The sequence below is a fragment of the Oncorhynchus clarkii genome, chromosome 12 (genome assembly GCF_045791955.1).
Source record: "Oncorhynchus clarkii lewisi isolate Uvic-CL-2024 chromosome 12, UVic_Ocla_1.0, whole genome shotgun sequence".
Classification (NCBI taxonomy): domain Eukaryota; kingdom Metazoa; phylum Chordata; class Actinopteri; order Salmoniformes; family Salmonidae; genus Oncorhynchus; species Oncorhynchus clarkii.
Genome location: NC_092158.1, coordinates 85,486,123 through 85,504,006, shown reverse-complemented (window position 1 = coordinate 85,504,006; position 17,884 = coordinate 85,486,123). Strand labels below are relative to the sequence as shown.

The following is a 17,884-nucleotide window of genomic DNA, read 5'->3' as shown; positions in this document are numbered from 1 at the left end:
GAACAAGTATTTGATACACTGCCGATTTTGCAGGTTTTCCTACTTACAAAGCATGTAGAGGTCTGTAATTTTGTATCATAGGTACACTTCAACTGTGAGAGATGGAATCTAAAACAAAAATCCAGAAAATCACATTGTATGATTTTTAAGTAATTAATTTGCATTTTATTGCATGACATAAGTATTGGATCACCTACCCACCAGTAAGAATTCCAGCTTTCACAGACCTGTTCAAATCAAATCAAATCAAGTCAAATTTATTTATATGGCCCTTCGTACTTCAGCTGATATCTCAAAGTGCTGTACAGAAACCCAGCCTAAAACCCCAAACAGCAAGCAATGCAGGTGTAGAAGCACGGTGGCTAGGAAAAACTGTTAGTTTTTCTTTAAAAAGCCCTCCTGTTCTCCACTCATTACCTGTATTAACTGCACCTGTTTGAACTCGTTACCTGTATAAAATTCACCTGTCCACACACCTAATCAAACAGACTCCAACCTCTCCACAATGGCCAGACCAGAGAGCTGTAAGGACATCAGGGATAAAATTGTAGACCTGCACAAGGCTGGGATGGGCTACAGGACAATAGGAAAGCAGCTTGGTGAGAAGGCAACAACTGTTGGCGCAATTATTAGAAAATGGAAGAAGTTCAAGATGACGGTCAATCACCCTCGTTCTGGGGCTCCATGCAAGATCTCACCTCGTGGGGCATCAATGATCATGAGGAAGGTGAGGGATCAGCCCAGAACTACACGGCAGGACCTTGTCAATGACCTGAAGAGAGCTGGGACCACAGTCTCAAAGAAAACCATTAGTAACACACTACGCCGTCATGGATTAAAATCCTGCAGCGCACGCAAGGTCCCCTTGCTCAAGCCAGCGCATGTCCAGGCCCGTCTGAAGTTTGCCAATGACCATCTGGATGATCCAGAGGAGGAATGGGAGAAGGTCATGTGGTCTGGTGAGACAAAAATAGAGCTTTTTGGTCTAAACCACTCGCCGTGTTTGGAGGAAGAAGAAGGATGAGTACAACCCCAAGAACACCATCCCAACCATGAAGCATGGAGGTGGAAACATCATTCTTTGGGGATGCTTTTCTGCAAAGGGGACAGGACGACTGCACCGTATTGAGGGGAGGATGGATGGGGCCATGTATCGCGAGATCTTGGCCAACAACCTCCTTCCCTCAGTAAGAGCATTGAAGATGGGTCGTGGCTGGTTCTTCCAGCATGACAACGACCCGAAACACACAGCCAGGGCAACTAAGGAGTGGCTCCGTAAGAAGCATCTCAATGTCCTGGAGTGGCCTAGCCAGTCTCCAGACCTGAACCCAATAGAACATCTTTGGAGGGAGCTGAAAGTCCGTATTGCCCAGCGACAGCCCCGAAACCTGAAGGATCTGGAGAAGGCCTGAATGGAGGAGTGGGCCAAAATCCCTGCTGCAGTGTGTGCAAACCTGGTAAAGAACTACAGGAACCGTATGATCTCTGTAATTGCAAACAAAGGTTTCTGTACAAAATATTAAGTTCAGCTTTTCTGATGTATCAAATACTTATGTCATGCAATAAAATGCAAATTAATTACTTAAAAATCATACAATGTAATTTTCTGGATTTTTGTTTTAGATTCCGTCTCTCACAGTTGAAGTGTACCTATGATAAAAATTACAGACCTCTCCGTGCTTTGTCAGTAGGACAACCTGCAAAATCGGCAGTGTATCAAATACTTGTTCTCCCCACTGTACGTACCCCAGCCAGAAGCCATGGATTACAGGCAACATTTGCACTGAGCTAAAGGGTAGAGCTGCCGCTGTCAAGGTGCGGGACTCTAACCCGGAAGCTTATAAATAATCCTGCTATTCCCTCCGATGAACCATCAAACAGGCAAAGTGCCAATACAGGGCTAAGATTGAATTGTACTACACTAACTCCGACGCTCGTCTTATGTGGCAGGGCTTGCAAGCTATTACACACTACAAAGGGAAGCACAGCAGTGAGCTGCCCAGTGACACGAGCCTACCAGACAAGCTATATCACTTCTATGCTCACTTCGAGGCAAGCAACACTGAGGCATGCATGAGAGCATCAGATGTTCCGGACGACTGTGTGATCACACTCTCCGTAGCCGACATGAGTAAGACCTTTAAACAGGTCAACATTCACAAGGCTGCGGGGCAAGAAGGATTATCTGGACGTCTGCTCCGGGCATGTGCTGACCAACTGGCAGGTGTCTTCACTGACATTTTCAACATGTCTCTGATTGAGTCTGTAATACCAACATGTTTCAAGAAGACCACCATAGTCCCTGTGCCCAAGAACATGAATGCAACCTGCCTAAATGACTACAGAACCGTAGCACTCACGTCCGTAGCCTTGAAAGGCTGGTCATGAATCACATCAACACCATTATCCCATAAACCCTAGACCCAGTCCAATTTGCACACCGCTCAAACAGATCTGATGCAATCTCTATTGCACTCCACACTGCCCTTTCCCACCTGGACAAAAGGAACACCTATGTGAGAATGCTAGGAGAATTCAATACCATAGTACCTTTACAGCTCATTACTAATCTAAGGATCCTGGGACTCAACACCTCCCTTTATTACTGGATCCTGGACTTCCTGACGAGCTGTCCCCAGATGGTGAGGGTAGGTAGCAAGCAACACATCTGCCATGCTGATCCTCAACACTGGAGCCCCCCAGGGGTGAGTGCTCAGTCTCCTCCTGTACTCCCTGTTCACCCACGACTGCATGGCTAGGCACAACTCAACACCATCATTAAGTTTGCATACGACACAACAGTAGTAGGCCTGATCACGGACAACGACGAGACAGCCTATAGGGAGGAGTCAATTTAACCATATCGACATGTACATACTTCCTCAATCAGCCCGACTAACCGGTGTCTGTATGTAGCCTCACTTCTGTTATAGCCTCGCTACTGTACATAGCCTCGCTACTATTTTTTTTCACTGTCTTTTTACTGTTATTTTTCTTTCTTTACTTACCTATTGTTCACTGAATACATTTTTTTGCATTGTTTGTTAGAGCCTGTAAGTAAGCATTTCACTGTAAGTAAGCATTTCACTACACCTGTTGTATTTGGCGCACGTGGCAAATGTTTTTATTGGATTTGATTTGCTGTGTTGTCATGTGTTGCTGCCTTGCTATGTTGTTGTCTTAGGTCTCTCTTTATGTAGTGTTGTGTTACCTCTCTTGTCGTGATGTGTGTTTTGTCCTGTATTTATATTTTATTTATTTATTCATTTTTAATCCCAGACCCCATCCCCTCAGGAGGCCTTTTGCCTTTTGGTAGGCCGTCGTTGTAAATAGGAATTTGTTCTTCACTGACTTGCCTAGTTATATAAAGGTTCAATCAAATTTAAAAAAAATACAAATATATGATCACAAAGTTCCATTCTAACCTTTAACATTACTGGTCTTCTCTGTGGAGTTGAAGCAGCGATGTTCAGCTCTGCATGTTATTGTGTTCAGGGTTTTCCATTGGCTTGAGGGAAGAGTCAGGTTACTGCTGACGCTCTGAGTTGTCCTGCTGGCCTGGTTCACTGGGGTTCGGCTGGTTGGGTCTTTTCCATCCAGAAGCCAGGACACTTTGGCGTCATATGCAGAGTGGACCACACATGTAGCTGTTACCTCAGTCTGTGTCATCACTGTCCTGAATCTGGGGGTCTCCAGGTGGAGGTATGGAGTAGACGAGGGAAAAGCTGAGAGCAAAACAGATGAGTGTGGAGATAAAATCGTAAAATAGTGTTTTATACTCCAAGGTAATTACGTTTTGATTTATGTTCTTTTGAAGCAAAGCTTCTGTAAGTTTACAAACTACCTGTGCATAAACTGGTGCTCTTCCTGACAGTTTTCTGAAGATCTTTGTCATCTACCTCACAGATGAAGTCCTTTCCCTCATTCCACTCCTGCTGTGTTACTGTGATATGACTGGTTAGTGCCACATGTCCATCTTCCCCCATCCTTATCTCATTGTCTGCTGCAGACCTCTGTTCAGACCCAGAGAGCCACTTGATCTTAGGGTTGAAGCCCCACCCAGAACACATGAGTTTCTGGGTCCCTGAGCCAGACGACTCCTCACTGGGGACTGGAAGGAGCTCCATGGACAGTTCACCTGGAAAGAACACCATTTCCTTTTTCAATTTTAGCCCTGGAGTGCTGACTGAATATCATGCAACAAACAATGGAAACATAATTTCATGTAGGTAGGCCTTTCTGCATTTTCAAGCATTTGAGAACGTATAATTGGGTCAGATGAGAGAAGTTTACTCACCAAAAAGCTTGACTTTGGAGCTAGACCCCAAGCTGTTGGAGAAACCTTGGTTAACTTTACAGGTGAAAGTGTTGTCTGTCTTCCAGTGTGATTTGGGGATAGAGAACCGTCTGGTGAGCAAATGGGGGCCTTTGGATGCAGGCACATCCACATACTGTTTCTCAGGGAAATCAACCCCATTGGCCTGAAAGGTGACATAGAGGTCACTGGAGGAGAGTTGTGTGATGGCACACTCCAGCACAGCGCTGTCTCCCTTCAGTAACTCTGGGAGAGACCTCCTGATCAGCACTGTGGTAGTGCTGCTCACTGCAGGTCCTGGAGAACACACACACACAGAGGAGAGGGGTGAACAGGAGAAAGGAACACTGATCTGGCTTCAGTGTCAATAATGTCTACTTTTTATGGGGGAGGACAGAACAATACTGAATGTTTTACTGTACTTCTCTCTGTATATATCTCATTCAAAGACTCAATCATGGACACTCTTACTGACAGCTGATGCTGCTTTGTGTGATGTATTGTTGTCTCTACCTTCTTGCCCTTTGTGCTGTTGTCTGTACCCAATAATGTTTGTACCATGTTTTGTGCTGCTACCATGTTGTGTTGCTACCAATGGCGCCAGAAGAAATGGCAGCAGTTTTACAGGCACCCAACCAATTGTGCTATTATGTGGGGATTTTTTGCGTTATTTGTAACTTACTTTGTACATAATGTTTCTGCAACCGTATCTTACTGCAAAAAAAGAGCTTCTGGATATCAGGACAGAGATCACTCACATTGGATTAGGCAAATAATTTTTCTTCAACAAGCAGGACGCACAGGACATTCTCAGAACACCTGACAAGGCCAACATCCCAGTTATTTTCAAGTGGAAGAGACGCAGGTACAGAGGACACAGAGCGGGGTGCCTCATAAGGATCCGCAGAAAGCGAGTGGGAAAGCTGCCGTTAACGTCAATATTACTCGCCACCGTGCAATCATTGGACAATAAATTAGACGAGTTACGATCACGAATATCCTACCAACGGGACATCATAAACTGTAAAATCCTATGCTTCACGGAATCGTGGCTGAATGATGACATGGATATTCAGCTAGCGGGAAATACGCTGCACCAGCAGAATAGAACTGCACACTCCGGTAAGACGAGGGGTGGCGGTCTGTGCATATTTGTAAACAAAAGCTGGTGCACGAAAAATCTAAAGAAGTCTCTAGATTTTGCTCGCCTGAAGTAGAGTATCTTGTGATAAATTGCAGACCACACTATCTGCCTAGAAAGTTTTCAGCTATACTTTTGGTGGCTGTTTATTTACCACCACAAACGAATGCTGGCACTAAGACCGCACTCAGTCAGCTGCATAAGGAAATAAGCAAACAAGAAACCGCTCACCCAGAGGCGGCGCTCCTAGTGGCCGGAGACTTTAATGCAGGGAAACTTAACCTCTTGGATCTCTAGGGGCGCTATTTCATTTTTGGATAAAAAACGTTCCCGTTTTAAGCGCAATATTTTGTCACGAAAAGATGCTCGACTATGCATATTATTGACCGTTTTGGAAAGAAAACACTCTGAAGTTTCAGAATCTGCAAAGATATTGTCTGTAAGTGCCCCAGAACTCATTCTACAGGCGAAACCAAGATGATACGTCAACCAGGAAATGAGCAGAATCTCTGAAGCTCTGTTTTCCATTGTCTCCTTATATGGCTGTGATTGCGCAAGGAATGAGCCTACACTTTCTGTCGTTTCCCCAAGGTGTTTGCAGCATTGTGACGTATTTGTAGGCATATCATTGGAAGATTGACCATAAGAGACTACATTTTCCAAGTGTCCGCCTGGTGTCGCTGCGTCGAAATTGGAGCGCAAAGCCAGGTGCAATTATTTTTCCATTTGAGAGCAAGGAGAAACCAGGCTTCCACGAAGGATATATCATCGAAGAGATATGTGGAAAAACACCTTGAGGATTGATTCTAAACCACGTTTGCCATGTTTCAGTCGATATTATGGAGTTAATTTGGAAAAAAGTTCACGTTTTGAGGGCTGAATTTTCGTTTTTTTTTTTTTTTTTTTTTTTTTGGTAGCCAAATGTGATGTACAAAACGGAGATATTTCTAATACACAAAGAATCTTTTTGGAAAAACTTAGCATCTGCTATCTAACTGAGAGTCTCCTCATTGAAAACATCAGAAGTTCTTCAAAGGTAAGTTATTTTATTTAAAGGCTTTACTTGTTTTTGTGATAGTTGCCTGCTAAATGCTAACGCTAATGCTAACGCTAAATGCTACGCTAGCTAGCTACTGTTACACAAATGATTGTTTTCCTATGGTTGAAAAGCATATTTTGAAAATCTGAGATGACAGTGTTGTTAACAAAAGGCTAAGCTTGAGAGATAGCATATTTATTTCATTTCATTTGCGATTTTCATGAATAGTTAACGTTGCGTTATGGTAATGAGCTTAGCTCTATAAATAGAATCCCGGATCCGGGTTTGGTCGTCGCAACAGGTTAAATCAGTTCTACCTAATTTCTATCAACATGTCAAATGTGCAACCAGAGGGAAAACAATCCTAGATCATCTGCACTCCACACACAGAGACGTGTACAAAGCTCTCCCTTGCCCTACATTTGGTAAATCTGACCACAATTCTATCATCCTGATTCCTGCTTACAAGCAAAAATTATAACAGGAAGCACCAGTGACTCGGTCTATAAAAAGGTGGTCAGATGAAGCAGATCAGTCACTGGCTTTATCAATAAGTGCATTGAGGACGTTGTCCCCACAGTGACTGTACGTACAGTGGGGAGAACAAGTATTTGATACACTGCCGATTTTGCAGGTTTTCCTACTTACAAAGCATGTAGAGGTCTGTAATTTTGTATCATAGGTACACTTCAACTGTGAGAGATGGAATCTAAAACAAAAATCCAGAAAATCACATTGTATGATTTTTAAGTAATTAATTTGCATTTTATTGCATGACATAAGTATTGGATCACCTACCCACCAGTAAGAATTCCAGCTTTCACAGACCTGTTCAAATCAAATCAAATCAAGTCAAATTTATTTATATGGCCCTTCGTACTTCAGCTGATATCTCAAAGTGCTGTACAGAAACCCAGCCTAAAACCCCAAACAGCAAGCAATGCAGGTGTAGAAGCACGGTGGCTAGGAAAAACTGTTAGTTTTTCTTTAAAAAGCCCTCCTGTTCTCCACTCATTACCTGTATTAACTGCACCTGTTTGAACTCGTTACCTGTATAAAATTCACCTGTCCACACACCTAATCAAACAGACTCCAACCTCTCCACAATGGCCAGACCAGAGAGCTGTAAGGACATCAGGGATACAATTGTAGACCTGCACAAGGCTGGGATGGGCTACAGGACAATAGGAAAGCAGCTTGGTGAGAAGGCAACAACTGTTGGCGCAATTATTAGAAAATGGAAGAAGTTCAAGATGACGGTCAATCACCCTCGTTCTGGGGCTCCATGCAAGATCTCACCTCGTGGGGCATCAATGATCATGAGGAAGGTGAGGGATCAGCCCAGAACTACACGGCAGGACCTTGTCAATGACCTGAAGAGAGCTGGGACCACAGTCTCAAAGAAAACCATTAGTAACACACTACGCCGTCATGGATTAAAATCCTGCAGCGCACGCAAGGTCCCCTTGCTCAAGCCAGCGCATGTCCAGGCCCGTCTGAAGTTTGCCAATGACCATCTGGATGATCCAGAGGAGGAATGGGAGAAGGTCATGTGGTCTGGTGAGACAAAAATAGAGCTTTTTGGTCTAAACCACTCGCCGTGTTTGGAGGAAGAAGAAGGATGAGTACAACCCCAAGAACACCATCCCAACCATGAAGCATGGAGGTGGAAACATCATTCTTTGGGGATGCTTTTCTGCAAAGGGGACAGGACGACTGCACCGTATTGAGGGGAGGATGGATGGGGCCATGTATCGCGAGATCTTGGCCAACAACCTCCTTCCCTCAGTAAGAGCATTGAAGATGGGTCGTGGCTGGTTCTTCCAGCATGACAACGACCCGAAACACACAGCCAGGGCAACTAAGGAGTGGCTCCGTAAGAAGCATCTCAATGTCCTGGAGTGGCCTAGCCAGTCTCCAGACCTGAACCCAATAGAACATCTTTGGAGGGAGCTGAAAGTCCGTATTGCCCAGCGACAGCCCCGAAACCTGAAGGATCTGGAGAAGGCCTGAATGGAGGAGTGGGCCAAAATCCCTGCTGCAGTGTGTGCAAACCTGGTAAAGAACTACAGGAACCGTATGATCTCTGTAATTGCAAACAAAGGTTTCTGTACAAAATATTAAGTTCAGCTTTTCTGATGTATCAAATACTTATGTCATGCAATAAAATGCAAATTAATTACTTAAAAATCATACAATGTAATTTTCTGGATTTTTGTTTTAGATTCCGTCTCTCACAGTTGAAGTGTACCTATGATAAAAATTACAGACCTCTCCGTGCTTTGTCAGTAGGACAACCTGCAAAATCGGCAGTGTATCAAATACTTGTTCTCCCCACTGTACGTACCCCAGCCAGAAGCCATGGATTACAGGCAACATTTGCACTGAGCTAAAGGGTAGAGCTGCCGCTGTCAAGGTGCGGGACTCTAACCCGGAAGCTTATAAGTAATCCTGCTATTCCCTCCGATGAACCATCAAACAGGCAAAGTGCCAATACAGGGCTAAGATTGAATTGTACTACACTAACTCCGACGCTCGTCTTATGTGGCAGGGCTTGCAAGCTATTACACACTACAAAGGGAAGCACAGCAGTGAGCTGCCCAGTGACACGAGCCTACCAGACAAGCTATATCACTTCTATGCTCACTTCGAGGCAAGCAACACTGAGGCATGCATGAGAGCATCAGATGTTCCGGACGACTGTGTGATCACACTCTCCGTAGCCGACATGAGTAAGACCTTTAAACAGGTCAACATTCACAAGGCTGCGGGGCAAGAAGGATTATCTGGACGTCTGCTCCGGGCATGTGCTGACCAACTGGCAGGTGTCTTCACTGACATTTTCAACATGTCTCTGATTGAGTCTGTAATACCAACATGTTTCAAGAAGACCACCATAGTCCCTGTGCCCAAGAACATGAATGCAACCTGCCTAAATGACTACAGAACCGTAGCACTCACGTCCGTAGCCTTGAAAGGCTGGTCATGAATCACATCAACACCATTATCCCATAAACCCTAGACCCAGTCCAATTTGCACACCGCTCAAACAGATCTGATGCAATCTCTATTGCACTCCACACTGCCCTTTCCCACCTGGACAAAAGGAACACCTATGTGAGAATGCTAGGAGAATTCAATACCATAGTACCTTTACAGCTCATTACTAATCTAAGGATCCTGGGATTCAACACCTCCCTTTATTACTGGATCCTGGACTTCCTGACGGGCTGTCCCCAGATGGTGAGGGTAGGTAGCAAGCAACACATCTGCCATGCTGATCCTCAACACTGGAGCCCCCCAGGGGTGAGTGCTCAGTCTCCTCCTGTACTCCCTGTTCACCCACGACTGCATGGCTAGGCACAACTCAACACCATCATTAAGTTTGCATACGACACAACAGTAGTAGGCCTGATCACGGACAACGACGAGACAGCCTATAGGGAGGAGTCAATTTAACCATATCGACATGTACATACTTCCTCAATCAGCCCGACTAACCGGTGTCTGTATGTAGCCTCACTTCTGTTATAGCCTCGCTACTGTACATAGCCTCGCTACTATTTTTTTTCACTGTCTTTTTACTGTTATTTTTCTTTCTTTACTTACCTATTGTTCACTGAATACATTTTTTTGCATTGTTTGTTAGAGCCTGTAAGTAAGCATTTCACTGTAAGTAAGCATTTCACCACACCTGTTGTATTTGGCGCACGTGGCAAATGTTTTTATTGGATTTGATTTGCTGTGTTGTCATGTGTTGCTGCCTTGCTATGTTGTTGTCTTAGGTCTCTCTTTATGTAGTGTTGTGTTACCTCTCTTGTCGTGATGTGTGTTTTGTCCTGTATTTATATTTTATTTATTTATTCATTTTTAATCCCAGACCCCATCCCCTCAGGAGGCCTTTTGCCTTTTGGTAGGCCGTCGTTGTAAATAGGAATTTGTTCTTCACTGACTTGCCTAGTTATATAAAGGTTCAATCAAATTAAAAAAAAATACAAATATATGATCACAAAGTTCCATTCTAACCTTTAACATTACTGGTCTTCTCTGTGGAGTTGAAGCAGCGATGTTCAGCTCTGCATGTTATTGTGTTCAGGGTTTTCCATTGGCTTGAGGGAAGAGTCAGGTTACTGCTGACGCTCTGAGTTGTCCTGCTGGCCTGGTTCACTGGGGTTCGGCTGGTTGGGTCTTTTCCATCCAGAAGCCAGGACACTTTGGCGTCATATGCAGAGTGGACCACACATGTAGCTGTTACCTCAGTCTGTGTCATCACTGTCCTGAATCTGGGGGTCTCCAGGTGGAGGTATGGAGTAGACGAGGGAAAAGCTGAGAGCAAAACAGATGAGTGTGGAGATAAAATCGTAAAATAGTGTTTTATACTTCAAGGTAATTACGTTTTGATTTATGTTCTTTTGAAGCAAAGCTTCTGTAAGTTTACAAACTACCTGTGCATAAACTGGTGCTCTTCCTGACAGTTTTCTGAAGATCTTTGTCATCTACCTCACAGATGAAGTCCTTTCCCTCATTCCACTCCTGCTGTGTTACTGTGATATGACTGGTTAGTGCCACATGTCCATCTTCCCCCATCCTTATCTCATTGTCTGCTGCAGACCTCTGTTCAGACCCAGAGAGCCACTTGATCTTAGGGTTGAAGCCCCACCCAGAACACATGAGTTTCTGGGTCCCTGAGCCAGACGACTCCTCACTGGGGACTGGAAGGAGCTCCATGGACAGTTCACCTGGAAAGAACACCATTTCCTTTTTCAATTTTAGCCCTGGAGTGCTGACTGAATATCATGCAACAAACAATGGAAACATAATTTCATGTAGGTAGGCCTTTCTGCATTTTCAAGCATTTGAGAACGTATAATTGGGTCAGATGAGAGAAGTTTACTCACCAAAAAGCTTGACTTTGGAGCTAGACCCCAAGCTGTTGGAGAAACCTTGGTTAACTTTACAGGTGAAAGTGTTGTCTGTCTTCCAGTGTGATTTGGGGATAGAGAACCGTCTGGTGAGCAAATGGGGGCCTTTGGATGCAGGCACATCCACATACTGTTTCTCAGGGAAATCAACCCCATTGGCCTGAAAGGTGACATAGAGGTCACTGGAGGAGAGTTGTGTGATGGCACACTCCAGCACAGCGCTGTCTCCCTTCAGTAACTCTGGGAGAGACCTCCTGATCAGCACTGTGGTAGTGCTGCTCACTGCAGGTCCTGGAGAACACACACACACAGAGGAGAGGGGTGAACAGGAGAAAGGAACACTGATCTGGCTTCAGTGTCAATAATGTCTACTTTTTATGGGGGAGGACAGAACAATACTGAATGTTTTACTGTACTTCTCTCTGTATATATCTCATTCAAAGACTCAATCATGGACACTCTTACTGACAGCTGATGCTGCTTTGTGTGATGTATTGTTGTCTCTACCTTCTTGCCCTTTGTGCTGTTGTCTGTACCCAATAATGTTTGTACCATGTTTTGTGCTGCTACCATGTTGTGTTGCTACCAATGGCGCCAGAAGAAATGGCAGCAGTTTTACAGGCACCCAACCAATTGTGCTATTATGTGGGAATTTTTTGCGTTATTTGTAACTTACTTTGTACATAATGTTTCTGCAACCGTATCTTACTGCAAAAAAGAGCTTCTGGATATCAGGACAGAGATCACTCACATTGGATTAGGCAAATAATTTTTCTTCAACAAGCAGGACGCACAGGACATTCTCAGAACACCTGACAAGGCCAACATCCCAGTTATTTTCAAGTGGAAGAGACGCAGGTACAGAGGACACAGAGCGGGGTGCCTCATAAGGATCCGCAGAAAGCGAGTGGGAAAGCTGCCGTTAACGTCAATATTACTCGCCACCGTGCAATCATTGGACAATAAATTAGACGAGTTACGATCACGAATATCCTACCAACGGGACATCATAAACTGTAAAATCCTATGCTTCACGGAATCGTGGCTGAATGATGACATGGATATTCAGCTAGCGGGAAATACGCTGCACCAGCAGAATAGAACTGCACACTCCGGTAAGACGAGGGGTGGCGGTCTGTGCATATTTGTAAACAAAAGCTGGTGCACGAAAAATCTAAAGAAGTCTCTAGATTTTGCTCGCCTGAAGTAGAGTATCTTGTGATAAATTGCAGACCACACTATCTGCCTAGAAAGTTTTCAGCTATACTTTTGGTGGCTGTTTATTTACCACCACAAACGAATGCTGGCACTAAGACCGCACTCAGTCAGCTGCATAAGGAAATAAGCAAACAAGAAACCGCTCACCCAGAGGCGGCGCTCCTAGTGGCCGGAGACTTTAATGCAGGGAAACTTAACCTCTTGGATCTCTAGGGGCGCTATTTCATTTTTGGATAAAAAACGTTCCCGTTTTAAGCGCAATATTTTGTCACGAAAAGATGCTCGACTATGCATATTATTGACCGTTTTGGAAAGAAAACACTCTGAAGTTTCAGAATCTGCAAAGATATTGTCTGTAAGTGCCCCAGAACTCATTCTACAGGCGAAACCAAGATGATACGTCAACCAGGAAATGAGCAGAATCTCTGAAGCTCTGTTTTCCATTGTCTCCTTATATGGCTGTGATTGCGCAAGGAATGAGCCTACACTTTCTGTCGTTTCCCCAAGGTGTTTGCAGCATTGTGACGTATTTGTAGGCATATCATTGGAAGATTGACCATAAGAGACTACATTTTCCAAGTGTCCGCCTGGTGTCGCTGCGTCGAAATTGGAGCGCAAAGCCAGGTGCAATTATTTTTCCATTTGAGAGCAAGGAGAAACCAGGCTTCCACGAAGGATATATCATCGAAGAGATATGTGGAAAAACACCTTGAGGATTGATTCTAAACCACGTTTGCCATGTTTCAGTCGATATTATGGAGTTAATTTGGAAAAAAGTTCACGTTTTGAGGGCTGAATTTTCGTTTTTTTTTTTTTTTTTTTTTTTGGTAGCCAAATGTGATGTACAAAACGGAGATATTTTTTAATACACAAAGAATCTTTTTGGAAAAACTTAGCATCTGCTATCTAACTGAGAGTCTCCTCATTGAAAACATCAGAAGTTCTTCAAAGGTAAGTTATTTTATTTAAAGGCTTTACTTGTTTTTGTGATAGTTGCCTGCTAAATGCTAACGCTAATGCTAACGCTAAATGCTACGCTAGCTAGCTACTGTTACACAAATGATTGTTTTCCTATGGTTGAAAAGCATATTTTGAAAATCTGAGATGACAGTGTTGTTAACAAAAGGCTAAGCTTGAGAGATAGCATATTTATTTCATTTCATTTGCGATTTTCATGAATAGTTAACGTTGCGTTATGGTAATGAGCTTAGCTCTATAAATAGAATCCCGGATCCGGGTTTGGTCGTCGCAACAGGTTAAATCAGTTCTACCTAATTTCTATCAACATGTCAAATGTGCAACCAGAGGGAAAACAATCCTAGATCATCTGCACTCCACACACAGAGACGTGTACAAAGCTCTCCCTTGCCCTACATTTGGTAAATCTGACCACAATTCTATCATCCTGATTCCTGCTTACAAGCAAAAATTATAACAGGAAGCACCAGTGACTCGGTCTATAAAAAGGTGGTCAGATGAAGCAGATCAGTCACTGGCTTTATCAATAAGTGCATTGAGGACGTTGTCCCCACAGTGACTGTACGTACAGTGGGGAGAACAAGTATTTGATACACTGCCGATTTTGCAGGTTTTCCTACTTACAAAGCATGTAGAGGTCTGTAATTTTGTATCATAGGTACACTTCAACTGTGAGAGATGGAATCTAAAACAAAAATCCAGAAAATCACATTGTATGATTTTTAAGTAATTAATTTGCATTTTATTGCATGACATAAGTATTGGATCACCTACCCACCAGTAAGAATTCCAGCTTTCACAGACCTGTTCAAATCAAATCAAATCAAGTCAAATTTATTTATATGGCCCTTCGTACTTCAGCTGATATCTCAAAGTGCTGTACAGAAACCCAGCCTAAAACCCCAAACAGCAAGCAATGCAGGTGTAGAAGCACGGTGGCTAGGAAAAACTGTTAGTTTTTCTTTAAAAAGCCCTCCTGTTCTCCACTCATTACCTGTATTAACTGCACCTGTTTGAACTCGTTACCTGTATAAAATTCACCTGTCCACACACCTAATCAAACAGACTCCAACCTCTCCACAATGGCCAGACCAGAGAGCTGTAAGGACATCAGGGATAAAATTGTAGACCTGCACAAGGCTGGGATGGGCTACAGGACAATAGGAAAGCAGCTTGGTGAGAAGGCAACAACTGTTGGCGCAATTATTAGAAAATGGAAGAAGTTCAAGATGACGGTCAATCACCCTCGTTCTGGGGCTCCATGCAAGATCTCACCTCGTGGGGCATCAATGATCATGCGGAAGGTGAGGGATCAGCCCAGAACTACACGGCAGGACCTTGTCAATGACCTGAAGAGAGCTGGGACCACAGTCTCAAAGAAAACCATTAGTAACACACTACGCCGTCATGGATTAAAATCCTGCAGCGCACGCAAGGTCCCCTTGCTCAAGCCAGCGCATGTCCAGGCCCGTCTGAAGTTTGCCAATGACCATCTGGATGATCCAGAGGAGGAATGGGAGAAGGTCATGTGGTCTGGTGAGACAAAAATAGAGCTTTTTGGTCTAAACCACTCGCCGTGTTTGGAGGAAGAAGAAGGATGAGTACAACCCCAAGAACACCATCCCAACCATGAAGCATGGAGGTGGAAACATCATTCTTTGGGGATGCTTTTCTGCAAAGGGGACAGGACGACTGCACCGTATTGAGGGGAGGATGGATGGGGCCATGTATCGCGAGATCTTGGCCAACAACCTCCTTCCCTCAGTAAGAGCATTGAAGATGGGTCGTGGCTGGTTCTTCCAGCATGACAACGACCCGAAACACACAGCCAGGGCAACTAAGGAGTGGCTCCGTAAGAAGCATCTCAATGTCCTGGAGTGGCCTAGCCAGTCTCCAGACCTGAACCCAATAGAACATCTTTGGAGGGAGCTGAAAGTCCGTATTGCCCAGCGACAGCCCCGAAACCTGAAGGATCTGGAGAAGGCCTGAATGGAGGAGTGGGCCAAAATCCCTGCTGCAGTGTGTGCAAACCTGGTAAAGAACTACAGGAACCGTATGATCTCTGTAATTGCAAACAAAGGTTTCTGTACAAAATATTAAGTTCAGCTTTTCTGATGTATCAAATACTTATGTCATGCAATAAAATGCAAATTAATTACTTAAAAATCATACAATGTAATTTTCTGGATTTTTGTTTTAGATTCCGTCTCTCACAGTTGAAGTGTACCTATGATAAAAATTACAGACCTCTCCGTGCTTTGTCAGTAGGACAACCTGCAAAATCGGCAGTGTATCAAATACTTGTTCTCCCCACTGTACGTACCCCAGCCAGAAGCCATGGATTACAGGCAACATTTGCACTGAGCTAAAGGGTAGAACTGCCGCTGTCAAGGTGCGGGACTCTAACCCGGAAGCTTATAAGTAATCCTGCTATTCCCTCCGATGAACCATCAAACAGGCAAAGTGCCAATACAGGGCTAAGATTGAATTGTACTACACTAACTCCGACGCTCGTCTTATGTGGCAGGGCTTGCAAGCTATTACACACTACAAAGGGAAGCACAGCAGTGAGCTGCCCAGTGACACGAGCCTACCAGACAAGCTATATCACTTCTATGCTCACTTCGAGGCAAGCAACACTGAGGCATGCATGAGAGCATCAGATGTTCCGGACGACTGTGTGATCACACTCTCCGTAGCCGACATGAGTAAGACCTTTAAACAGGTCAACATTCACAAGGCTGCGGGGCAAGAAGGATTATCTGGACGTCTGCTCCGGGCATGTGCTGACCAACTGGCAGGTGTCTTCACTGACATTTTCAACATGTCTCTGATTGAGTCTGTAATACCAACATGTTTCAAGAAGACCACCATAGTCCCTGTGCCCAAGAACATGAATGCAACCTGCCTAAATGACTACAGAACCGTAGCACTCACGTCCGTAGCCTTGAAAGGCTGGTCATGAATCACATCAACACCATTATCCCATAAACCCTAGACCCAGTCCAATTTGCACACCGCTCAAACAGATCTGATGCAATCTCTATTGCACTCCACACTGCCCTTTCCCACCTGGACAAAAGGAACACCTATGTGAGAATGCTAGGAGAATTCAATACCATAGTACCTTTACAGCTCATTACTAATCTAAGGATCCTGGGACTCAACACCTCCCTTTATTACTGGATCCTGGACTTCCTGACGGGCTGTCCCCAGATGGTGAGGGTAGGTAGCAAGCAACACATCTGCCATGCTGATCCTCAACACTGGAGCCCCCCAGGGGTGAGTGCTCAGTCTCCTCCTGTACTCCCTGTTCACCCACGACTGCATGGCTAGGCACAACTCAACACCATCATTAAGTTTGCATACGACACAACAGTAGTAGGCCTGATCACGGACAACGACGAGACAGCCTATAGGGAGGAGTCAATTTAACCATATCGACATGTACATACTTCCTCAATCAGCCCGACTAACCGGTGTCTGTATGTAGCCTCACTTCTGTTATAGCCTCGCTACTGTACATAGCCTCGCTACTATTTTTTTTCACTGTCTTTTTACTGTTATTTTTCTTTCTTTACTTACCTATTGTTCACTGAATACATTTTTTTGCATTGTTTGTTAGAGCCTGTAAGTAAGCATTTCACTGTAAGTAAGCATTTCACTACACCTGTTGTATTTGGCGCACGTGGCAAATGTTTTTATTGGATTTGATTTGCTGTGTTGTCATGTGTTGCTGCCTTGCTATGTTGTTGTCTTAGGTCTCTCTTTATGTAGTGTTGTGTTACCTCTCTTGTCGTGATGTGTGTTTTGTCCTGTATTTATATTTTATTTATTTATTCATTTTTAATCCCAGACCCCATCCCCTCAGGAGGCCTTTTGCCTTTTGGTAGGCCGTCGTTGTAAATAGGAATTTGTTCTTCACTGACTTGCCTAGTTATATAAAGGTTCAATCAAATTTAAAAAAAATACAAATATATGATCACAAAGTTCCATTCTAACCTTTAACATTACTGGTCTTCTCTGTGGAGTTGAAGCAGCGATGTTCAGCTCTGCATGTTATTGTGTTCAGGGTTTTCCATTGGCTTGAGGGAAGAGTCAGGTTACTGCTGACGCTCTGAGTTGTCCTGCTGGCCTGGTTCACTGGGGTTCGGCTGGTTGGGTCTTTTCCATCCAGAAGCCAGGACACTTTGGCATCATACGCAGAGTGGACAACACATGTAGCTGTTACCTCAGTCTGTGTCATCACTGTCCTGAATCTGGGGGTCTCC

The 17,884-nt window shown here is 44.2% G+C and overlaps 1 protein-coding gene across 1 annotated transcript in view; it reads right to left on the bottom strand.

The window, feature by feature from the left end:
- The window catches only part of LOC139421552 (uncharacterized), a 112,116-nt gene that overhangs the window by 15,761 nt on the left and 78,471 nt on the right, over positions 1–17,884 (bottom strand). Inside the window, exons 7-13 of the mRNA XM_071172570.1 lie at positions 17,616–17,884; positions 11,394–11,708; positions 10,941–11,234; positions 10,522–10,821; positions 4,298–4,612; positions 3,845–4,138; positions 3,426–3,725 (exon numbers count right to left, since the gene is read on the bottom strand). Coding sequence (XP_071028671.1) covers positions 3,426–3,725; positions 3,845–4,138; positions 4,298–4,612; positions 10,522–10,821; positions 10,941–11,234; positions 11,394–11,708; positions 17,616–17,884 — 2,087 coding nt within the window. The remainder of the gene's footprint in view (positions 1–3,425; positions 3,726–3,844; positions 4,139–4,297; positions 4,613–10,521; positions 10,822–10,940; positions 11,235–11,393; positions 11,709–17,615) is intronic.